Source organism: Chionomys nivalis, chromosome 23 (genome assembly GCF_950005125.1).
Source record: "Chionomys nivalis chromosome 23, mChiNiv1.1, whole genome shotgun sequence".
NCBI lineage: Eukaryota > Metazoa > Chordata > Mammalia > Rodentia > Cricetidae > Chionomys > Chionomys nivalis.
Window position 1 is genome coordinate 38,479,097 of NC_080108.1, and position 25,396 is coordinate 38,504,492.

The 25,396-nt window shown below is 44.9% G+C and overlaps 1 protein-coding gene and 1 pseudogene across 1 annotated transcript in view; one reads left to right on the plus strand and one right to left on the minus strand.

Annotated features, from left to right (window-relative positions):
* The first annotated feature begins 2,031 nt into the window (after nucleotides 1–2,031).
* On the plus strand, nucleotides 2,032–3,135 carry LOC130865120 (40S ribosomal protein S15-like; annotated as a pseudogene).
* A 10,517-nt stretch (nucleotides 3,136–13,652) lies between these two features.
* The window catches only part of Gtf2h1 (general transcription factor IIH subunit 1), a 30,139-nt gene continuing 18,395 nt past the window's right edge, over nucleotides 13,653–25,396 (minus strand). Inside the window, exons 8-15 of the mRNA XM_057756433.1 lie at nucleotides 24,366–24,493; nucleotides 24,164–24,251; nucleotides 22,634–22,722; nucleotides 20,960–21,077; nucleotides 19,623–19,713; nucleotides 19,065–19,180; nucleotides 16,687–16,779; nucleotides 13,653–14,619 (exon numbers count right to left, since the gene is read on the minus strand). Of these exons, the coding sequence (XP_057612416.1) occupies nucleotides 14,533–14,619; nucleotides 16,687–16,779; nucleotides 19,065–19,180; nucleotides 19,623–19,713; nucleotides 20,960–21,077; nucleotides 22,634–22,722; nucleotides 24,164–24,251; nucleotides 24,366–24,493 (810 nt within the window). The 3' untranslated portion in view covers nucleotides 13,653–14,532. The remainder of the gene's footprint in view (nucleotides 14,620–16,686; nucleotides 16,780–19,064; nucleotides 19,181–19,622; nucleotides 19,714–20,959; nucleotides 21,078–22,633; nucleotides 22,723–24,163; nucleotides 24,252–24,365; nucleotides 24,494–25,396) is intronic.

The following is a 25,396-nucleotide window of genomic DNA, read 5'->3' on the forward strand; positions in this document are numbered from 1 at the left end:
TGGTATTAAAGGTGTGCACCACCGCCGCCTGGCAAAAAAAAAAAAGATTTTCTGTAATAATCCCTTATACTGACTGAACATTTCCTATGCAGTAACCCTTTTAAATGAAGCATCTAATTTCTTTCTTTCAGTTATTCTGCTGAGTATGGCCTGTCACACTGGTTTACAGAATGAGAATTTTAGACCAAGTCAGATGTGATAGAGAAAATGAAGACATGAAATGAAATTTCAAAGACATGAAATCCATGTAATCTTGGCACGTGTTCTCTGTGGAGACCAGGTCTCTAATAAGAGCCGGGACAGGGCAGTAGATACACCCCCTTAGCATGCACAAGGCCCAAGGTTCAATCCCTCAGCACCTCATAAACTGGGGTGATGCACACCTACAATTCCAGCACTGGGGAGGTGGAGGCAGAGGTAGAGGAGGCTATTCTTAGCTGCACAGAGAGTTTGAGCCAGCCTGGGTTATACGAGACTCTGTCCCAAAACAAAACAAAAACAAAGAAGAAAAAAAGCCAAATTGAAACCCCATGAAAGGTAAAAAACAAAACCCAGAGCAGAGACAATGCCTCTCCACAGCTCCCAAGTGAACTGCCAGGCCTCCCTGAAGAGCCTCTCAGAAATCTAATGAAGCAGAAAAATCAATGAGGCTGACTAGAGGTGCAGCTGCGCGGAGGCGGCTGAGCTGGGCCGCAGGAATGCGCTGGTTGGTCCAAGCGACCTTCAGGAACAGTTCTTACCGGCAACGTTGCTTATCAAGTTCAAGGGGCAAGGGGCAGGATGCAGGGCCGGGGTGGGGGGTGGGGGCTGTGCAAGCCTGGAGGGAGGAGATGCAGGATGGAGGGGGATGTGGGACCTGGGGAGGGACGCAGGGCCCAGGCGGGGTGGGGACGGGATTCAGGGCTGGGGATCATGTGCAGGGCGTGGGGGTGGTGGTGCAGGGCATGGGGCTGTGTGTACAGGGCCCCGGGGTGGGGCATGAGGGCATGGTTGCAGGGCCCAGGATGGCACACCTTGATGAAGCAATGAGGTTCTCTCTCTGTCTCTCTCATTCATGCCCAGATTTCTGAGAATATGGACATGGCTCCTCTTCCCCACACCAGGGAGAGAAGCTTTCGCTTTTCCAGGGCCTAAGTGGGTGCAGGCAGTAGGGCCCCCAAACACCCTGCACTGTCCCCACAGGGGCAGCCTTTGAAGGAGGAGTTAGACAGGTACTTACCCACACTGGCTTGTGTTCTAGGCAAGTCGTTTAACACGGTACATCCTTTATGTCTGGGAAATAAAAACAATGGCCCTACCTCATAGTGTCATTATTATTACCATCGTTATTTGATGTATGTTTGTTTTGTTTTTGAGATAGGGTCTCACCAGGTAGCTCTGGGTGGCCTGGAACTTGCTATATAGACCAGGCTTACTTTGAAATCACAGAGATCCCAAGAGCTGGAATTAAAGGTGTGCACCCCCACCCAAGTCTGACCTGGTTACATTTAGGGAAAACACAGACCTGATGCAGGCTGTCCTGTAAGAAATGGGTTGGAGTCTGTGATCACTTTTCTAAAGCTTATCAACTTCGGACTACCAATGAGACTCTGAATTTTAGTTATTCATTATTTACTTACTTAAAAAGCAGAATCTTACTCTGTAGCCCAGGTTGACTTGGAATTTACTACTAAGCAGCTCAGGCTAGCTCCCAGCTCCTGGCAATTCGCTACCTCTGCAAAGCTCAGAGATCTTGGTCCTGCACCAAGATCTGTTCTGACTGCTTGCTCAGGCGAGAGCTGCCCCAGAAACTGCTCTCCCCATCTTTCTTTCCGCTGAAGGAGGAACAGATCGGGTTGGAGAGATGGCTCAGTGGATAAGAGCACTGGCACCTCATCCAGGAGATCTGGGTTCAATTCCCAGCACCCAATGGCAGCTCACAACTGTCTGTAATTCCAAAACCTGATACCCTCATATACATATGCAGGCAAAAACACCAATACATGTTAAATGAATATATTTAAGGGGGGGGGGCTCCGAGTCGCTGCCAAGATGGCCGAAGTGGAGCAGAAGAAGAAGCGGACCTTCCGCAAGTTCACCTATCGCGGCGTGGATCTGGACCAGCTGCTGGACATGTCCTATGAGCAGCTGATGCAGCTCTACAGAGCCCGGCAGAGGCGACACCTCAACCGCGGCCTGTGACGGAAGCAGCACTCGCTGCTCAAGCGCCTGAGAAAGGCCAAGAAGGAGGCGCCGCCCATGGAGAAGCCCGAGGTGGTGAAGACCCACCTGCAGGACATGATCATCCTGCCCGAGATGGTGGGGACCATGGTGGGCATGTACAACGGCAAGACCTTCAACCAGGTGGAGATCAAGCCGGAGATGATCGGCCACTACCTGGGCGAGTTCTCCATCACCTACAAGCCTGTGAAGCACGGCCGGCCTGGCATCGGTGCCACCCACTCCTCCTGCTTCATCCCCCTCAAGAAGCTGTGGCCAATAAAGACTCATGTTCAAAAACAAAACAAAACAAAACAAAAAAACAAAAGGGAGGGGGGCTGGAGAGATGACTCAGAGGTTAAGAGCGCTGTTTGTGTTCTTCCAGAGGTCCTGAGTTCAATTCCCCGCAACCACATGGTAGCTCACAACCATCTGTAATGAAATCTGGTGCCCTCTTCTGGCCTGCAGGCATACACACAGACAGACATGATGTAAATGCATGAGAGTTTATGGCTATTGCCACATACTGGCTGCCCCTCACAAAAATTGAGACAGGCATTTCTGCAGAAGAGGCTGTGGCTTCCCTTATGATTAGAAGGATGCAGTCATATGCTGTCACAGAGCAAGGAGAGTGAGGGATACATTTCTGGCTCACCCCTATACTCTGGCCTGCTGAGGTTCTGGGTTGGATTCTTGGCTCTGCCATTCCCTGGGAGAATTTGATCAGTTACTTGATTTTGTAGGGTCAGTATTGAATGAGAATAACATTTTATAAGTTGTGAGGCTTAAATGTAAAGATTTAGGCACCTATTAATGTTAGTAACCTTTCCAAATCCTTTTTAGCGGTGCAGAATGTTGAATCGGACACACTTCTTAGCTGGCTCTCAGCAGCCTACACTCAAGAGAAGCTCCGAGACCTTTGACACCACTGCCTAGCAACCTGTTGCTGCCTTGTCAGGGCCGCCCTTCCGTGTGTCAGCTGCTGGCTGAGGATGGGAAGGAAGAAAGCTTCCAGCTAATTGTCAATTACCAGCTCCTCCTCTACCCCAGGGCTGCAAGCCAGAGAGCCTCAGTGCAGAGAAAGTGGCTGCTGGGGAGGCTGCTGCAGTCCTTACAGACTCCTGAGGCTGGAGCTGAGCTTCAAAAGTCTCTGCTGATCCTGAAGGGTACCTGCACCCGTCAGTTCTCCTCAGCAAAACACAAGTCACCTGAGGTGCTTGTTACTTTTTTTTTTCCCCAGACAGAGTTTTTCTTTTCTTTCTCCCCCCACCCCCTTCTTTTTCTTTTTCTTTTTGGTTTTTAGAGACAGGGTTTCTCTGTGTAACAGCCTGGCTATCCTGGAACAAACTTTGTAGACCAGGCTGGCCTTGAACTTACAGACATACACCTGCCTCTGCCTCTCAAGTGCTGGGACTAAAGGCACATGCCACCACAGCCCAGCTACTTGTTACATTTTCTTTCTTTAAGACTAGAGTTGAAAGCTGGGTGGGTGTGATGGCAGTGTCTTTAATCCCAGGCAGCAGAGGCAGGTGGATCTGTGAGTTCAAGGCCAGCCTGGTCTACAGAGTGAGATCTGGGACAGCCACAGCTGTTACACAGAGAAACACTATCTCAAAAACAAAATAATTAAAATATAAACAAAATGTAGAGTTTTTTTTTTTAAATTATTTATTTATTTATTTGTTTATTTATTTATTTATTTATTAAGTATACAGTATTCTGTTTGCGTGTATGCCTGCAGGACAGAAGAGGGCACCAGATCTCACTACAGATGGTTGTGAGCCACCACGTGGTGGCTGGGAATTGAACTCAGGACCTTTGGAAGAGCAGGCAGTGCTCTTAACCTCTGAGCCATCTCTCAGCCCCCAAAATGTAGAGTTGAAATATATAACTATGAACAGGGTGGTGGTGGCACACGGCTTTAACACCATCTCTCAGGAGGAAGAGGCAGAGGCAGAGGCAGGAGGACCTCTGTGAGTTCAAGGTCAGCCTGGTCTACAAGAGCTAGTTCTGGGACAGTCTCCAAAGCTATAGAGAAACCGCGTCTCGAAAAACAAAACAAACAAAATGATGTAAATGTAAGAGGCTGAGCCAGAGCTTGTGCATGCTAAACACACACTCCCATGCCAGTCAAGATAGACTTTTACATTACAGAATTCACATTCAGGACTAGCATGATGGCTCAGTGGGTGAAGGAGCTTGCCAGCAAGCCTGACACCTGACTGAATTTGATCTCTGAACCCCACATGATGGAGGACTGGCCAGCTCTCACAAGTTGCCCTCTGACTTCTACATGTGTGCTGTTACACGTGAGTGTTCCTTCCAAAGTAAATAAAAAAATGAAAAGATTCAGTTATTTTTATATGCATTGGTGCTTTGCCTGCACGTATGTCTGTGTGGGTGTGTTGAATTCCCTGGAACTGGGAGTTATGAGATGGTTGTGAGCTGTCATGTGGGTGCTGGGAATTGAACCCAGGTTCTTTGGAAGAGCAGTCAGTGCTCTTAACCACGGAGTCATCTATCCAGCCCTAATAAAATTAATTTAAAAAAAGCACATTCATAGCCGGGCGGTGGTAGTGCACGCCTTTAATGCCAGCACTCAAGAGCAGAGGCAGGCGGATCTCTGTGAGTGTGAGGCCAGCCTGGTCTACAAGAACTAGTTCCAGGACAGGCTCCAAAAGCTACAGAAAAACCCTGTCTCAAATAACCACTAATAATTAAAAAAAAAAAAAAAAAAAAAAGCACATTCATTCATTTGTATTTACTATTCTCTGTTTTGTTTTTTCAAGACAGGATTTGTCTGTATAGCTTTGGCTGTCCTGGAACTCGCTCTGTAGACCAGGTTGGCCTCAAAGTCAGAAATTCGCCTGCCTCTACCTCCTGAAGGCTGGGATTAAAGGCATGCGCCACCACGGCCCAGCTTTGTTTATTATTCCTAATACTGAATTTTGTCAATTTAGAAAACACTGGGCTAGTGAGGTTAGAAGCATGAGCTAATTAGAGGGTTTGCTGTTTTCAACTGCCCTCCGGTATCCCAGGCTGGCCTCGCCCTTGCTGTGAGGGGGAGGATGTCTTTGAACTCCTGACTCTGCTGCTGCCTCCAAAGTGCCATGCCTGGTTTGTGTGGTGGTGGAGAGTGAACCCAGGGCTTCCTGCTTGCTAGGCAAGCATTCCACCTTCCGAGCTTAACTTAGGGCAACTAACTTACAGGGATTGTGTAGACATAGCCCTCTTCCCTAGCCCCTCCAATTCTCAGTTTTTTTTTTTTTTTTTGTTTGTTTTTCGAGACAGGGTTTCTCTGTAGCTTTGGAGCCTGGCCTGGAACTAGCTCTTGTAGACCAGGCTGGTCTCGAACTCCCAGAGATCAATTCTCAGTTCTTTTTCATTGTTCTTTAGTAAATCTGTTTTCACTCTGGAAAAAAAAAACAAAAAACCAACAAAAACCCAAGCTCATTCAACCCAAAAAGGCCAGCCAGGGATTGTGAAGTGCCCTGACTAGCGGTAGCGCAACCATCTTCCTTCTTTTCCCAGCACTCTGGGGTGTGGGCGACTGGCTGGAAGCAAGCACACAGACACCCATCCCATGCTCTGGGAGTTGGGAGAATGAGAGGCGTCCTCTCTGAAAGCGCAGCAGACCATACCTTCCAAATGTGTTATGGGCCTGGGCTTGGGTTACGTGGCTTCTGTAGTTCCCCATGTGTGCAACAGTCCCCTGTTTAAAGGTGCCAGGATCCTTTTATTATTTTACATTATAAACATGTATGTGTTGTTATTGAAAAAGTCTGACATAACTTCTGAGTGGCCTGAGGAAAGGGAGTGAGGTTTATGGACAGGGCCAATCTAGCTGCCATCACAGGAGATAAAGAAACGGAATAAAGATGGCGTGCCAGCCTGCCAGAATGAAGCGGCTGACGAGAGATGAGGGGTGGGGGCAGGTCACTAGACACGATGTTTTCACACGTGCCCTCTGGCCCCTTTGACCTTTTAAATTATGTAGCCGTCTGGCTTTACTGAAAAAGTTAGCTCTCCACCAGTTACACCCCCACCAGGCAGAGTTACTTAGCTTTGGCTCGCAGCCTGGAGATGGTAAGTAATAGCTAATAAACTACAGGATACGTATGGACCTCTCATTTGGGGCCAGGCACTAATCTCCGTGCCTCAGGTTTATTGCTCATTTAATCTTTACAGTGAGTCTGAGTCATGCTATCATGCCTGTCTAGCAAATGAGGAAACGGAGGCACCATCAGGTTGGTTTTGCAAGACCGTTCCTTCTTGCCTACGTTACTGCTATCATGTGAAACCCCATATTTAGATCTCAGGACATGTGGAGTGATGGTCTTGAAAATAAGCCCTGTGGACCACTGAATGGTGTCCAGGTGTTTCCAGTTAACGTCACAGTCTTACCCCATCACTGCTATGGAGTAACTATGGCCCCCAGTGATGCAGGCAAGCACTCTACGTAAGCTACATCCCCAGTGCCAGCGTCTTTCATGAGCTCCTCTCACATGAGGCATCTCAGGTGAAGAGTGACTTCACAGGGCAAACGCCCTGTTCAGTAGAGACCATCAGACCCTTTCTGTAGGTTAAACCAGCACAGGCTGTGGGCAGGCTGGGGAAAGTGCTCAAGGTCACAAAGCCAGTGAGCTAGTGGTTGGGACTGAATCCAAACTAGCGGAGTCCAGAGTCTGTGCCCTGTTGGCCAGCTCTGTAATGCCAGGTCTCTCCTGCAGCCAAAGCATCGGTTACCCACGCTTCTCTCTGCTCCCCAATCTCTGGGTTCAAATGCAGAACAGTAAGGATCTCTTAGTACAAACAAAAGTTCCAGGATTTGTTTCAGTCTGGGCATCAATAAGAACAGGTGCCAGAAATGGGATGCAATGGGTAGGGCTTCACAAGAGCCTGGCTTGGAGAAGCAGGGCTGCTAACAGATTCCTCCCTCTGCAGAGCTGAGCCCCTTTTGCCAAGGATTATCCAAAGGGCCATGTGCATAGGTGTCGCTGTCTGAAAATCTCAGGCTTCAGGTTAGAAAACAGAATTCAGCCAGGCCGTAGTGGCACAAGCCTTTAATCCCAGCACTTGGGAGGCAGAGGCAAGAGGATCTCTATGAGTTTCAGGACAAGCTACAGAGAAACCCTGTCTCAAAAACACAAAAACAAAAAACCCACCAGAATACAGAGAACTGTCTATATTAGAGCCAGTGTGAGCCCGAGGTTGAAGTAGAGTCTTTCTACTCCACTATTATATCTAAAAAGATTAGCTATGCTTTTTTTTTTTTTTTTTGAGGCAGTCCATATAATGTAGGCTGCCGCAAACTTACTATGTAACAGTGTCTTAAGAGTTTCTACTGCTGCAAGAAAACATCATGAGCAAAATCACTTGGGGAGGGCTTATTCTATCTTATGTTTCTGGATAGCAGTCTACCAACGAGGGAAGCCAGGCAGGAGCTCAAGTAGAGAAGGAACCTGGAAGCAGAAACTGAAGCAGAGGGTATAGAGCTGCTTACAGGTTTGCCCAGCCTGCTTCCTTGGAGCAGTTAGGACCACCCACAGTGAGCTGGCCCTCCACCAGCAATAAGGAAAAGTCATCACAGATGGCTCACAGGCCAATGTGGTAGCGGTGTTTTCTCACTAGCCAGCACACAGGATGGCCTTGAACTCCTGACCCTCCTGCTGGTGATGGGGTTGCAAGTATCACCACACCTAGTACTTTTAATTTTTTTTTTTTTTTGGAGACAGGGTTTCTCTATGTAGCCCTGGCTGTCCTGGAACTCACTCAGGCTGGGAGATAAGCCTGCCTCTGCTTCCAAGTACTGGGATTAAAGGTTTTTAAGTGCTGGATGGTGGTGGTGCATACCTTTAATCCCAGCAGAAGGGAGGCAGAAGAAGGTCGAGTTCTGTGAGTTCGAGGCCAGTCTGGTCTACAGGGCAAGTTCCAGGCCAGGCTGCAAATCTACAGGGTTTTTAAGTGGACACCACTGGGCACTAACAGGTATTTCACAGCTGTTCCTTACTGAGCTAGTAGAGAGGATACATTTTAGAGTGTGAAGGCCTTTGACATCTAGTGAAGCTGAACTGATAGCTGACAAGAAGGCAAATCCATGGAATTAAACATTTCTTGACTATCACCAGCATGTAGGTGAGCCTTGTTTGATTTGCTTATGATTACTGTAATTGGTGCACCAGGACTTAGGTTTGCAAGTTTGCTATTTATTTCTGTGACAACAGGTTAGTAATAAAACAAGATTATCTGCACTTTTTTTTTGAGACAGGGTTTCTCTGTGTAGCTTTGAGCCTGTCCTGGAACTTGCTCTGTAGATCAGGTTGGCCTCAAACTCACAGAGATCCATATGTTTCTGCCTCCCGAATGCTGGGATTAAATGCATGCACCACCACTGCCTGGTCTAGGAACCCCTATTTCTTTTTTTTTTTTTTTTCTTTTCGGTTTTTCAAGACAGGGTTTCTCTGTGGTTTTGGAGCCTGTCCTGGAACTAGCTCTTGTAGACCAGGCTGGTCTCGAACTCACAGAGATCCGCCTGCCTCTGCCTCCCAAGTGCTGGGATTAAAGGCGTGCGCCACCACCGCCCAGCAGGAACCCCTATTTCTAAAAACAAGGTATTGCCACATAGCCCTGGATAGCCCACAACTCATGACAGAGACTAGGCTGGCCCTGAATGATGTAGTGGTCCTTCTGCTTCTCCCTCCCTGGTGCTAGAATGACAGGTGTTTGCCATCCTGCCTGGCAAGGGGCTGGATCTTAACCTACAGTCTGTCATGTGTCTTAGGTGAAATACATTTTTTTTTTTGAAAGACTGTTTTGTGACTATAAGTTTGAGAACCACTAGATGGCAAAGTTCCAGTCTCTTCTGTGACTTTAATACACATCCAAATAGGGAGGTGGATTACACACAAGGCTAATCACTCCTTAATCAGGTTAAGGCAATGTCCCAGCTCTGGGCAGTTTAAGGGCTGAAAATAACTAAGACTGCCCTGGCCTCTAGAACTCGAACAGCTGAGTCTTGAACAAGCTAAACTGGGAAAGGGCAGAGGTAACCCTGAGGAATCCCAGGCAAGACATGATACTGGAGACAGAGATCTAAGTTTAAAACAGGCAGCTTTCCATCCTGGCCCTGGTGTCCATAGCACAGGAAGGTACTTCCTGGGGACCCAGCAACCCATTACCTTGTGAACTTTCAATCTTGTAATGCTTCAGACTAAAGGAAATATCACAAGGTCATGCAGTGTGACTTCAGAGCTGACTAAGCCGTCTAACCTTAGTTCATTCTATCAGCTTCTTTGCGGAAGGCAAGACATGCTTTCTGAACCGCGGCACCTTGCAGCTCATGGGCTCTCCTACCAGGGGACCCTGGGATGTACTTTGCAGAGAAGGAAACCAGAGGCAAGGGTACAGCAGGATGGCCAAATGAAAAGCCAGCGTGTGACAGCCTGGGCTGGGGATTACTGCTGTCACAGATATGTCTGTCATTCCTCAGTGACTAGGAGACACTTTGCAGTTCGGGGTATATCCCAACTGTGACCTAAAGTCAGTTACTTAGTTAAGACTATTTCTTTTTTCTTTTTCTTAAAAAAATATTTTAAAATTTTATTCTTTTCTTAAAATTTATTTATGTATACAGTATTGTCTGCATGCCAGAAGTGGGAACCTAATCAAATTACAGATGTTTTTATTTCCTCTTTTCTATATATGTCTATATTGTGTGAATGTTTCTGTATTATGAGTGTGCTGCCTGCATGTTAAGTGCACCACGTGCATGTTGGTGCCCAAAAGAGATCCCTTGGAATTGGAGCAATGAACAGTTGAGCTGCCACGTGGCTTCTGGGAAGCAAACTTGAGTCTTCTGTCAGAGCGGCAACATTCTTAACTACTGAGCCATCTCTCTAGACCTCCAAACTCCAAATCACTTCTAATCTGAACAATTTTTAGTGTCCGCTACTTCATTGGTTATTTTCAAAAGGAAGTGAGATATGGCAGTTATGTGTTCTGGATAGGGCTGGCTTATGCCACCCTGTCACCAGCTGCCATTACAGTCCAGGATTTGGGAGGTGGGGTGATACTAGGCTTTGCAAGTGGGTGGTTAAGGTTCTTTCTTGTTTGTTTTTGTGGGACAGGGATTCTCTGTGTAGCCCTGGCTATCCTGGAACTTGCTCTGAAGACCAAGCTGGTCATTTTTTTTTTTTTTTTTTGGTTTTTCGAGACAGGGTTTCTCTGTGGCTTTGGAGCCTGTCCTGGAACTAGCTCTTGTAGACCAGGCTGGTCTCGAACTCACAGAGATCCACCTGCCTCTGCCTCCCGAGTGCTGGGATTAAAGGCGTGCACCACCACCGCCCGGCCCTGGTCATTTTTTTTTTAAAAATTACAATTAGAAAAAAATTTTATCAGTGTGTTGCCTGCACGTATATTCACACATCAGAAGAGGGTGCTGGATCCCCTGGAACTGCTGGGAACTGAACCTGAGTCCTCTGCAAGCGCAACAAGTGCCCTTATAACTGCGGACACATCTCTCCAGCTCCTAAAGTTCACATTAAAAGAAAAAGAATTACGATTATCGAGACAGGCTCTATGTAGCTCTGGTTGTCCTGGAACTCACTATAGACCAGACTGACCTCAAACTTAAGAAATCTGCCTCCCCAGTGTTGGGATTAAAGGCGTGTGCAACCACACGCAGCTGAACAATTATTTTTAATCGCTTGTATGTGCATGAGTGCGGGTACCCAGAGATCAGAGGTATCAATCCCCCTGGAGCTGGACTGACAGTTGCCTCATCCAGTGCTGGGAAGTGACTGTAGGTCCTCTCAAAGAGCATTATGTGCTCTGACTGCTGTAAGCCTTATCTCCAGTCCCTAAAGTTTACTTTAAAAGGATCCCAAAGCCAAACTATTTCATGCCTAAGACAGACATAAAATAGAACTGCTTCTCTTGATCCCTTCACACTCCTGGGACATGGTTACATACATGTATTATTATTTTTTTGGTTTTTCACAGGGTCTCTCCATACATAAAGACAAGCTCAAGTAGCCCTTGGACTTGCTATGTAGTTAAGGCAGGCCCTGATTTTCTGATTCTTTTGCCTCTACCCCCTCATGTGCTCATATTACAGGGCACCATCATGCCTGGAATGGTACTTGGGACTGAATCTAAGGTCTCTGATGTCAGGAGGATGCTATACAAGTAAGCTACATGCCCATCCCATGAACTCAACCTTTCCTGCTCTGCTTATAGGGCTCCACCTTCCTCATCTTTCTAGTCCCAATTACTCCAAAGCATGATAGAATCCGGCTTCCCTATCTGTCAAACCTTTTCTTCAAATCACAAACCCAAGAGTCGGGCGGTGGTGGCGCACGCCTTTAATCCCAGCACTCGGGAGGCAGAGGCAGGTGGATCTCTGTGAGTTCGAGGCCAGCCTGGTCTACAAGAGCTAGTTCCAGGATAGGCTCCAAAACCACAGAGAAACCCCGTCTCGAAAAAACAAAAAACAACCAAAAAAACAACCAAAAAAAACAACCACAACAAAAAAACCAAACCCATTCAAACAACTTCATAGTCAAACCTTTTCTTCTAGCTCTGCCATGCCTAACACATGGGGCCTGGATTTCTGACCTGGGCACAAAATAAAAATGGCCTAAAAGTCATTTACAATTAGAATTAAAACCAAGTTAGGTACAGTAGCTCATGTCTGCTGTAACTATGACACACAAGAGGCAGAGAGAGACACTGCAAGTTCGAGGCCACCTTGTATACGCAGGGAGTTCCACATTAGTCTAAGCTACATAGTAAGGCCATTTCAAACTGAACAATTAGCCCCAATCTCCACCAAGTCTCCAATTTTAACATTTTCCTTGTTCCCCTAGTACTTGAGTGTCTTTCAAACCTTTACCATGCTCTTCCCTAGAACAAATGATTTCCTTCATAAAACCTTAATTCCCACCGGGCGGTGGTGGCGCACGCCTTTAATCCCAGCACTCGGGAGGCAGAGGCAGGCGGATCTCTGTGAGTTCGAGACCAGCCTGGTCTACAAGAGCTAGTTCCAGGACAGGCTCCAAAACCACAGAGAAACCCTGTCTCGAAAAACCAAAAAAAAAAAAAACCACAGAGAAACCCTGTCTCGAAAAACCGAAAAAAAAAAAAAAAAAAACAAACAAACAAAAAAAACCCTTAATTCCCTATGGGTTTTACTGCCTAGCTCAGACTGGTCTGGGTCTCTGAAGCCTCCTGTTTCCACCTTAAGTGCTGGGACTACAGAATGTTCTATCATGCATGCCAAAAATGTTTGATGGTGTCTACTCCAATCTCCTACACTTTTGTTCTTCCTTAAGCTCCTTTATGTGTACCATTTCATCTTATTTCTTGGCGAGAGTGTCACTATGTAGCCCTGGCAGTCTGTCCTGGAACTATCAAGGTAGACCAGACTGGCCTCAAACTTAGAGCTCCACTTGCTTCTGCCTCTAGAGAGCCATCACACCATCATTTCCTCTAACGACACCCCACAGTTGTGCTTATGTCTGTCTTTCTCAACAGACATCTTTCCTTATTTGCTATTACTCTGAGCAACTGTCTTACTAACACAGCTGAGAAGCACTCTGGCCTCTCTTCCATTTACCAGTTCAGAGCCTATGCTTCCAGTGTGATAAGCAGGCGCGGTGGCAGAGGACTTTAGTCCCAGCACTCAGGAGGCAGAGGCAGGTGGATCTCTAAGTTCAAGGCCAACCTGGTCCAAGAGCAAGTTTCAGGACAGTGAGGGATTCACAGAGAAACCCTGTTTCAAAACAACAACAACAACAAAAGAATAATCAGTGTGGAGCCAGGCACTGGTGGCATACCCCTTTAATCCCAGCACTCTGGAGGCAAAAGCAGGCAGATCTCTGAGTTCGAGGCCAGCCTGGTCTATATGGTGGCCTGCCTCATAAAGAGAGAGAGAGAGAGAGAGAGAGAGAGAGAGAGAGAGAGAGAGAGAGAGAGAGAGAGAGAGAGAGAGAGAGAGAGAGAGAGAGAGAGAAAGCAGTTAGGTTCTCACAGAACAAGAAACCACAGCAGTGCCCAGTTAAAGGGGCACAGCACCTGTAAAGGCTTATAGTGTTTAATACAAGTGGTTTGCAGAAGCCGGGCGGTGGTGGCACACGCCTTTAATCCCAGCACTCGGGAGGCAGAGGCAGGCGGAGCTCTGTGAGTTCGAGGCCAGCCTGGTCTACAAGAGCTAGTTCCAGGACAGGCTCCAAAACCACAGAGAAACCCTGTCTCAAAAAAAAAAAAAAAAAAAAAGTGGTTTGCAGAGATGCAGGAGGTGACCCATGGGGAACAGAATGGGGCACAGACTCTGGAAACACGGCAGGTGTGTTATCAATGTCAGTGTCACACTTAGGTTCTTCTGGGACTCTGCAGTAATTACCAACTCACCAAGACAGCAGCACTCAAGACACCAAGAAGAGCAGGTATGAGAAACTTCCTTTATTTCTTCTAAACAGGTGAAAATAAGCAATTCTTATATTTCTCACTTGTAAGATTTTTAAACTCTTAAAAATGCAATTTCTTCTTTTCAAAGCACATGCCATCTTTAAAAAATTCTCAGCAATATACATTTGCACCCAAGAAATACATGCAGCATCATTGTCGCCCGACAATATTCTGCACTAAGCCACTGACTCCTGTAGATGTGCCTCTTAACTTGGGAACTCCAAAGCACAGGCTTCAGTGCAACACTTATTTCCGTAGGAAACACAGGACCAGTGGTGTCTTCTGACAACTGCTTCCTGAGGGCTGAGCAACAGCCTCCTTCGCCCTTGTTTAAAGTACTCTCTTTAACGTGCTGATGTAAGGGACAACTGGAGTTCAGAAACATTGGAGAATCCTGGTGGGGGATGGAGGAGGGATACTTAGGGCTACCCTGTGCCATAAACTTAGGGAAAAAAAATTTACCCAGAAAACAAAACTGAAAAATCCCTCAGATTTTATCAATGCACCCTTTAAGTAATTTTTTTAAAATTATTTTTTCTTTTAATTTTTGAAAGCAGCTTAACGTAAATCAAAAGCAGTTCCTGAGTAACTGCAATAAACAGTCTTTAAATACATATACATGTACACATACATATATATTCGCAACTTAGCTCATTTTGGTTCTGCCTTAGTTTGCCTCCCTAGAGTTAGGTGAATCCCGCCCCTCCTCCTTTCGGCTCTTATGTGCAAGTACAATAACATCAGCTCTGGGAACCGGCATGCAGATGTTTCCCTGGTGCGAGCATCTGCTTGTCTTCAGCCAGGTTTCCAGAGTCACTGCAGGTCAGTGTTTTTCAACCCACAAAACCTGTGAGTACCACGAATGCTTCACGTCTTCTTCATCAGACGCCGTGATTGCCACGAGTGGAGCTTGTTGTAGGCTGTTTGCAGCATCTCTTCTATATGACTTACCAGCTGAAAGTCACAGGGAGACACTGAAGTGAGCGAGCAGTCAAGGAGGCTGATGCTTCACATCCAAACCTGGCACACACTTCCCAGCACATCTATCAGTTAACAAGGCCTCAGCAAAGGTATAAGCACACACTGTGCATGCAGAAGACAGATGGTGGGTGCAGTGCAGGGTTGGACAATCACCTGCTCTGTCTGGTCATGATTTCCACCTGGTCATTAACCAGATCAGGATGTGGAAGCTTTCACTGCACTCTAGGCTTGCTTCTTTTGTGCAATGATAGCCAAACCAAGGTGATCTCTAGATTTACATATTAGTCAGCTAAAGAAAGGTCATAGCTGGGCAGTGGTGGTGCATGCTTTTAATCCAGCATTTAGGAGGCAGAGGCAGGCGGATTTCTGGAGTTTGAGGCCAGCCTGGTCTACAAAGCGAGTCCCAGGACAGGCTCCAAAGCTACAGAGAAACCTTTTCTCAAAAGAGAGAGAGAGAGAGAGAGAGAGAGAGAGAGAGAGAGAGAGAGAGGGAGGGAGGGAGGGAGGGAGGGAGGGAGGGAGGGAGGGAGGGAGGGAGGGAGGGAGGGAGGGAGGGAGGGAGGGAGGGAGGGAGGCAGTGGCAATACTTTTTCTAAGACATGGTCTCACTGTGGGAAGCTCAGGCTGGCCTGTCTGAGTGCAGGATCACAGGCAGGCACCATTCTTCATCCCTGACTCAACACTCATCTTTATACTCCTTTGAAGGGTTCTGCCTCCATGTGTCTAACAAGTCACATCAAACATCACACCAACTCTTGAGGTTAGAAAGCCTTGGAATGTGTTTCCGTAAAGGTGTTGAGTGTTCAAATGGTTAGGTTTATCATTCTAGGAGGAGGGGGACAGTTGGGGTCCCAAGTCCTCTTAGCAGTCAGTGACCAATCTAAAATAGAGATTTAAGTTTGCCCCCACCCTGGCTGAAAGTGCAAGGCAGCGCAGAGCAGAGTGCTTGCCTAGGATGTGTAAAGTGCAGATTCAATCTTTAGCAACCCTCACCTCTAGTCCCATTTTGAAGGAGAGAAGGGTGTGTCATTATCTCTGTCTGCAAAATGTAACAGCTCCTTTCTCTCAACAGGTAGCAGGGGCTTTACAGCAACAGTGAGATGCGTTCCACAGCCTACTCTATGGCTACACATGGCCCGAGAATCCTCAACATGGTGCTGCAAACAGAATCAACTGAGGCGGCACAGAGGGCAGAGCACCTGCTTAGTGTTCTTGGCCTGTTGTAAGGCACTTAAGGCTGACTGGGGAAAATATTAAGTGATGAAGATTTTGCAAAACCCCATTTCTGATCATCCTAATTATTGAAATGCTGGATGTTATGTCTGCACAAACCATTTCTCACCAAATCAGTATCTCTTGAAGGGATCTCTTCTTCATCTGTTCTACTTTTGCTTGGGAACAACGCTAAAGACCTTGTGCAAAAAAACATGCCCAATCACTGGCCTTCATTGCTGTATAACACCATTCAGGGACAGTTGAGCTTCCTGTCATTCATCAACAGTGTCTATCCTTCACTAGCAGGTTTGTGAATGCTTCTTGGTTTTTCCAAATTAGTAACAGATTTTTAGGATTATACACTTAGTAAATCTATCAAGAAAAATAAGGAAGGCTTGGTGGTTAAAGGCACTTGGAGCCAAGCTTAACAATCTGGGTTTGATCCCCACGTCCCACTTAGTCTGGAGAGACCTGACTCTGCAAGACGTCTTCTGAGTGTGGCACACACACACCTTTGTCCTGCTCAACACTATATGAAAAAAAAAAAACCAACAACATTGGGATGATTCTTATCAATGCTGAAAGGAGGCACTGATAACGTACAAACTATATAGGGCAGTCAATATTTTCACTAAATGACAAGTACTTTTTTTTGAGACAGGGTCTCTTACTATGTAGTCCACGCTAGTTTAAATACATTTTGAATACACGACACATTTTAAAATTAAAAATAGGATACCGAGCAAAGAAAACAATGAAGCCATTTAAACAAAAGCAAAGTTAATTTCATTATTCAATACAAAGAGGCAGAACATTGGCACTTACATTTGTGCTTAAATACTGCCTCCGAATCTTTTCTTGGAATGGGCAGAGCTTTGTAACTTGGAACCGTTCCAAATTACTCTTCATTTTCACTACCTAAAAAAGACGAGAAACAATGAATTATAGAGAAATTGCAAAGAACCTGTAGGAACCAAGAGAAAAATGTTATCTTCTAAGAAGGTGACTTCTGTTAAATCTAAACATTTACATTTCACTACTCATCATCTTTTTTATTTTAAATATTTAATGACAGGCGCTGGGCCTCAGTCCTAACAATAACGTCTATAATTCACATTCCACACATTTAGTCATGTGTGCATCAACACATGCAGAGAAGCAGGTTTTACTATTTTAAAATTTCTCTTTAGTCAATTTTCTTGGTAGATATTTGAGCCATTTCTACTTTTTGAGTCTTACATGGTGGCACTGGAACATTTCTCTAGGTAAATATTTATTCACATTTTAATTTCCTTAATGTAAATTTTTATTATTTCTCTCAAATGTTTTTAAAATTTTATTTTATGCATGAATATTTTGCCTGAATGTATGACTATGTACCCTGTGTGTACCTGGTACCCTCAGAGGAAGGCATCTACTGGAACTGAAATTACAGATGGTTGTGAGCCACCATGGGTGCTGGGAACCAAACTTGGATCTCTGCAACTTCTCTCGAGATCCTTCTCTCAACTGCTGAGTTGTTTCTCCAGTCCCATCTTTAAGGCAAATTTTTAAACAATGAATTCTAAGTCAAAGAATGCTTATAACTGTGGAAAACAGACTCTTCTCTTAGCAATTCAGCACTAGTAACCACACCAAATGTTTTACTTATTTAGTAAATTATTAGGAAAAATGTTCTTTTACTGAATCTGAGTGAGTCCGAGCTACCTGGCTCCACTCCTCTCTGGTAAAGGATCACCTTGCACATGGCTACGAAAACTGCTACTAAGCTCAGCTGTCAGCACTCTTCCTTCCCCATCCACTTTGGTGGTGCAGGGAATCAAATTTGGGGTTGCATACCTACTAAACAAGGGCTGAATGCTCAGCCTTTTGTTCTTATTTAGTTCTCAATATGGAGTTTTTTGTTTTTTTTGTTTTTTTAAATATAGAGTCTCCTTATGTATACAATTTTTTTTTTTTGGTTTTACGAGACAGGGTTTCTCTGTGGTTTTGGAGCCTGTCCTGGAACTAGCTCTTGTAGACCAGGCTGGTCTCGAACTCACAGAGATCCGCCTGCCTCTGCCTCCTGAGTGCTGGGATTAAAGGCGTGCGCCACCACCGCCCGGCTACAATGTACGCCTGCCGGCCAGAAGAAGACACCAGACCTTATTACAGATGGTTGTGAGTCACCATGTGGTTGCTGGGAATTGAACTCAGGACCTCTGGAAGAGCAGGCAATGCTCTTAACCGCTGAGCCATCTCTCCAGCCCCAAGTAATTAATTTTTTGACAGGATCTCACTGTGTAGCTCTGGCTGGCCTGGAACTCCCTGCCTGCCTCAGCCTCCCAAGTGCTGGAATTAAAGGCGTGCACCAGCATGCCATGCCTGTCCCTTCTAATCCATTGTTTAAAAAAGTTTAAAACCAAAACCAAAACATTTTCCCTTTCTTCTTTTGCTGCTGACTGAGCCCTATGTCTCAAGCATACTTAAAGCACATGCTCTACCTGTCCCATCTTCCCTTAATGTCTGCCCAAAGAGCAGTTTATATAGGACACTTAGTAATACCACAATACAACAAATATTTCCTTGTTAATTGCTTTTTAATAGGCAACAAGGGTTTGTTTTTGTTTGTTTTTTGTCTTAAACATTTCATGCTGGAATTTAGGATGTAGCTTACTGGTAAAGCACTTATGTAGCATGAGTGAGTCTTTGGGGTTAACCTTAGCAGTAAGAAAAGAAAAAGCAAACCAAACAAAAAGGAGTACTGTTGAACTGTTGATGACAGTCCTTTTTTTTTTTTTTTTTTTTTTGAGACAGGGTTTCTCTACAGCTTTGGAGTCTGTCCTGGAACTAGCTCTTGTAGACCAGCCAGGCTGGCCTCTAACTCACAGAGATTCGCCTTTCTCTGCCTCCTGAGTGCTGGGATTAAAGGCATAAGCCACCGCCGCCTGGCCTTTGATGTCAGTCTTTATTTTTAATTTTATCAATACTAGATGTACCAAATACACAGTGACCTGTGCTGAGTGTCTATTCTCTAATTATTTATGGTCTGGAGGTGGGGTGCTCCAAACTGTATGCTCAGAGTTATATAACTGCTGTGGCTCAGTTTCCTAACCTATGACATGGGTATTGAGTCTAACAGTTGTACTAATCTGGCACACAGTAACTTAGGTTTAGTTCTGTTATTACCACAGTAGTTGGCTGTATTTACAATCGGTTCTAACCTTTTCTTCTAGGAATGGTGTATTAACAGGAAAGCAGGACCAGAAATGCCGCAGAAGTTCTCCAACAGCCACGTACAAGTGTTTCAGTTCAGACTGAATATCGTTTGGCACCATCTCTGCAACAGGAAGAAGAGGCCCTAGGGCAACAGCACTTCTGCAGTCCTGAAACTGACCACTCTAGGTGCTGAGCATACAGTTCAGCAGTGTAGAGCATGCAGAGCATGTCTGGGTTATCACCCCAAACCCACTCCCATACACCCACTTACTCTTAGCAAAATAGCCCAGTTCTTTAAAGAAAAGCCAATACAGCACTGGTGAGGTGGCTCAGTGAATAAAGGCACTTACTGCTAAGCCTGGTGACCTGAGCTCAGGACCTACGTGATGGAGAGAACTGACTCTGTAAGCTGTTCTGACCTCCACATGTGTCAACACTCAGACAACCTCTCTACTCCCAGTAAGGAAACTTAGCAATTAATTAAAGAAAAGCCAAGCCATCACAAGCTTACATTTCCTTAGTACTAAGCAAGGGAAGAAGGAGAGAAGGGGCCCAGAACATACGGTTTACGGCTTGCTGTGTCCCTCCCTGCATAAGTGCTCCTCCAGGTGACAGGGCTGCGATGGTGCTGCTAGCAGCACTGCTCGAGAGAACCTGAAAGAAACGAATCAGAAGCTGACTTAGCATCCTTTTGGAATCTTCTCCGCCCCCACCCACCAAGACAGGGTTTCTCTGTGTTATCTTTGGCTGTCCTGAACTCACTTTGTAGCCCAGGCTGACCTTGAACTCAGAGACCCACCTGCCTCTGCCTCCCAAAGGTGTGCACCACCATGCCATTCCTATGCAAACATGTTACAAACAGTAACCAGAGTGAAACACTTTTTTGATGCTAGAAATGGTCTGTGTGGAAAATCCCACATACCAGGAATATAGGAGATCCCTTAACAGAACCTTCGGAAAAATTGATTTTACTACTACTTTTTATATATGTGTATGTGTGTCTGTGTTAGTGAATATACGTGTGCGTGTGTGCGTGTGTGCGCGTGCCATTGGCACCCAGAAAAGAGTATCAGATCCCATGGAGCTGAGTTACAAGTGGCTGTGAGAGTTAACCACTGTGGGTTATGGGAGCTAAATGTTGAGTCCTTTGAAACAAGAGTAGCATATACTACTAGTCTCTGAACTACATAACTATCCTTCTGGCCTTCACAATTTTGATTTTTGAGGTTTTGGTTTCTTATAGTCAACTATGGTCAGACAAAATTAAATAGGTGACACCAAGATAGCTCAGTTTGTAAAGGTGCTTGCTGGCAGTTTGACAACCAGAGCTTAATCCCAGGACCCATATGGTGGAGAGAACTGACTATCCCAGGTTGCCCTGTGTGCTTCAAGCTAGTTATGCAACTGCTTTGCCTCCCCGCCCCCCCCCCCCCCCCGTTTTTTTTGAGACTGGGTTTCTTTGTGTAGTTTTTTTTTTTTTTTTTTTTGGTTTTTTTCGAGACAGGGTTTCTCTGTAGCTTTGGTGCCTGTCCTGGAACTAGCTCTTGTAGACCAGGCTGGCCTCGAACTCACAGAGATCCGCCTGCCTCTGCCTCCCGAGTGCTGGGATTAAAGGCGTGCGCCACCACCGCCCGGCTCTTTGTGTAGTTTTTTGACTGTCCTGGAACTCACTCAGTAGACCAGGTTTTCCTGGAACTCACAGAGATCCACCTGCTTCTGCCTCCCAAGTGCTGAGATTAAAGGTGTATACCATCAGGCCCACTCAGTTTCCTAACTGAAAAGGGCCTCATGCAACCCAGTAGAAAACAAATGTTCTGTTACACAGCTCACTCCGGTTGCGCTTATAATGTGGGGTAGCAGCTACAAGAATTCTGGCTTTCAAAAAGTAAAAGTCACCTACCTGAGTTAAGTTGGGTGTATAAGCTTCCATTTCTTGTCTAATACTTTGAAAAGAATTAATAATGTCCTGACTTGTTGCATACTGTAATGACTGAATTGGAGTAGGACCATGATAATACCTGGAGGTCAGCACAGGAGAAATAACCGATCAAACATAGAAAAGGTGTTCAATATCAGTCTTTCAAATATTTTAGCATCAACAAAACATTCCCCATGGCAAAAACTGATACCACACTTGAAAAATTTAAAGTTACTAATTTCTTTTTAAAATAATTTTACTGTTATTATTTTAGTTAGTATGTATGTTATGTGGTGGTAGGCAAGTAGGCGCATGTGAGTGCAGGTGCCTGTGGAGACCAGAGGTGTTGGATTCCCTGGAGGTGGAGTTACAGGTGGTTGGGAGCCACCTGATATGGGTGTTGGAACAAACTGGAGTCCTCTGTTAAGAACAACATGTGTTCTTCACCATGAAGTGATCTCTCCAGCCCTTATAATTTATTTCTATAAAACGCAGTAAGAAAAAAAAATAGCATGAAGATCCAAAATTTGAGCCTGTGAAGTGGCTCAGAGGGTAAAGGTACCTGCTAAGTCTGACGACTAGAGCTGGGTCCCAAGTGAAAAGAGGAAACAGATCCCAAGCTGTTGTGACTTCTACACATTTGCTGTGACATTCACACATACTGACTTTCACACTTCTGTGACACACATACATATATACCAAGTGTAATAATAGTTTTCTTGCTGGGCAGTGGTGGTGTATGTCTTTAATCCCAGCACTCGGGAGGCAGAGGCAGGCGGATCTCTGAGTTTGAGGTCAGCCTGGTCTACGGAATGAGTTCCAGGACAGGTTCCAAAGCTACAGAGAAACCCTGTCTCAAAAAACTAAAAACAAAACAAAACAACAAAATTAGTTCTTGGCTTTAATCATTTAGAATACATTTCAGGTGGTTATACACACATACCTTTTTCTTTCTTTCTTTTTTTAGATTTATTTATTATGTATACGTTGTTTTGCCTGGGTGTATGCTTGTACACCAGAAGAGGGCACCAGATCTCATTGCAAGCCACCATGTGGTTGCTGGAAATTGAACTCAGGACCTCTAGAAGAGTAGTCAGTGCTCTTAACCTCAGAGCCATCTCTCCAGCCCCGCCCCCCCATTTTTGGTTTTTCAAGACAGGGTGTATTTGTACAGCTCTGCCTGTCCTGGCCTTGCTTTGTAGATCAGACTGGTCTAGAACTCACTGAGACCAGTCTGCCTCTGCCTCCCAAGTATTGGGATTAAAGACATGCGCTACCACCAGCTATATATTTTTTTAATGACCCATTTTATGAATGTCTTTCCTGCATGTATGTTTGGACACCACATGTGTGTCTGGTATGATTAGAGGTCAGGAGCGAGTCAGATCTCCTGGAACTGGAGTTCTGGATGAGTCTTACTAGTCTAGGCTGGTTTTCAATTTGCTGCACAGCCAAAGATATCTTTGAACTACTGCTCCTCCTACTTCCTCCCTCTTGCTGAGGTCACAGGTATGTACAATCATACCCAGTTCACAAAGTAAACATTCAAAAAGAAAACTACTGCACTTTTATAGCAGCCAAACTGACTTTAGACTTTCAGAGTACATTCTGTATTGACTATTACATAAGTGTTTCACTTCTATCAGCCAAACTGACCTGTCTGACTTCTTGAGATTCAGTGCAATTGTTTTCACAGAATTGTTGTTTCCCAAGTCTTCATATTCAATGGACTCCTGTAACTTCGCCTACAATTGACAAGGTATTTTTAATTTTGTCAGAAACTGACTAAAAACTAAAATTAAGCCGATAATGAAAAAGGAAGCCTTCCCACCACGGAGCTAGAAATGGCTAAGCTGGTGTTCTTATCAATAATAAACATGAAGTACTGTGACGTGCCGGTCTCCACCCCCTTCCCCTAAGACAGGGTTACTCTGTGTAGCCCTGTCTGTCCTGGAACTCACACTGTAGACCAGGCTGGCCTAGAACTCCCTGAGATCAGCCTACCTCTGCCTCCCAAGCCCTGGGATTAAAGGCATGCAACACCGTCAAGCTATATTGGGTATAACTAAGACAGTTCCTCTGTGTATCCCTGGCTGGTTTCAAATTTAACGAGATCCACCTGCCTTTGCCTCCTGAGTGCTGATATCAAAGTGGTACACCACCATACCTGGCCTTTAAAAAATGAGAATGAGTGATCTGTAGTATATGATATATAGACTTTTGATCCTATCTCAGTCTGCTAAAGATTGGGATTATGGGTGTACCTATTATATCTGGTGCTATCAGCTCTTTTTGAAGCAATACAGACATTCTCCATTTTGAATTAGGCCATACATATCCTACTATAATAAGTTGAAAATATTGCTAAGTTGAAAATGTGTTTAAAATCCTGATAAGGCTATCATAAAAATCAGTAATCGTAACATGGGGGCTCATCTATATGCCCCTTTTTTTGGTGCCGAGGAATCAAATCCAGCATCTTGTGACTCAGTAAATTCTTTACCACCACGTTATGCCTCAGCCCCATTAATTCTAATAACGTTACAATGGCCGCATATACCTCATCTGTATGGATATGCTAAAGACATCAACTTTTTGCTTTTGTCCTGACTGCAGTCCTGCGTTAGGTATTTCTATCTAAATCTTTGCACACTGCTCCCATCTTTACCACAAATGTGTAGAAGTAGGAGAGTATAAACCTTAAACTTCTCATGTGTACTGTTTAACTGGTCTCTAAGTATCCTTTCTGTAAATAGGGAGAAGGGACTTAGAATGCAATGAAATAATGAGCAAGTAGCTACTTTGATCCACAATTCCTCATTCTCTCAAAGGAGAGAATGTTAATGTTAGGAACAATTAACTTTCTTTGCAAACAAACACATGAAACTTTCTATCTACTGTCTTTGTTGAAAAATTTCCCTCAGAAAACAGAATCACACACATACACAATTTATATGTACACACAGGGAAGGAAAAATTGAATAAAAACTACTGATCAGAACTGAGTCAATGGAAAGTTTGCTGGTTAAGCTGACACTGAGTTTTATAATGTTCTGCAAGTGATGGTAATGCCTCTTCTTGGTTAAAATCAAAACCAGCCTTAGGAAATAATAAGCAATATAAAGAATTTAAATACTTATACCCAGAGAAATGCAATCCCCAAATGGCCTAACTTGATGTCCATACCCTTTTGACTGCTGGCTGAAAGCAGTCTGCATCTCCAGAATTTCCATCTATGCTGCTGGGCTCACCATTCTGTCCATTTTGTGCTTGTCTTAAAAACAAATGGGAAAACAAGCTCATGTTAAAATTGCTGAACTGAACACTACCACCATTTCACCTGGTCATCCTGAAAAGGTCGGTGACAGTCTCTACATGTACACTTAACTGTTTCCTGAGACCAGCAGCCAGGACCATGGCACTGTGGTGGTTAAACCTTTTGATGATGGCAGCATTACTGTTTTCCTTTATGGATTTGGAATTGGAAGTAGATGGCAAAGAGCAAATGCCATAACCCTGTGAGAAACAAGTAAATACCAAAATAAAAATTTGACTTATTATGGAATACACAATTGGGAAGCTAGATTGTTGGGACACAGAAAGAGGTGAAATCCTGGGACTCGTTTGCCATTCAGCACATACCACCCAATGAGAGATCTGGTCTCGACTACCAGGTCAGTGATCCTAAGTAATATCCCAGCACCAATTACACTCTTGGTCTCACAGTGGCACAAGTATATGGGTAGTTAACTGTTTTCTGCTTGGATTCCAGGCTTGATCCACATCCACAGGCAATAACTCATGCTTGATACAGAAGACCTAACCAAAAGTTGGTGGCTAGAGAAATCACAGGTGCAAAGCAGTGAACCACTACTATTTAAACTATTTTCTGAATGTCTCATGTCCACATCCATATATTGGTAGTGCCAGATTCATCAAATTAACCTCAAAACAAAACAATTACTCCCTACAAAATGCCCAACAACAACCAAAACAACAACAACAAAAACCTCCCAAAGTCCAAAAAAAAAGACAGGTTTGATAGAGAATGTCTTTAATCTGGCCCTCAGGAGCCAGGGGCAGGGGGATCTCTTAAATTCAAGGCCAGCCTGGGCTATAGAGGAATGCTGTCTTTAAAACAACCGGAAACTTAAAGGAAAAAAAAAATCGAAATCACAGTATAATTTTTTTTTTTCGAGACAGGGTTTCTCTGTGGCTTTGGAGCCTGTCCTGGAACTAGCTCTTGTAGACCAGGCTGGTCTCGAACTCACAGAGATCCGCCTGCCTCTGCCTCCCGAGTGCTGGGATTAAAGGCATGCACCACCACTGCCCGGCGAAATTACAGTATAATCACATCATTTCTCACTTCCCTTTTTATCCCCTCCCCCAACCTCCCATCTACCCCTTCTTGCTCTCTTC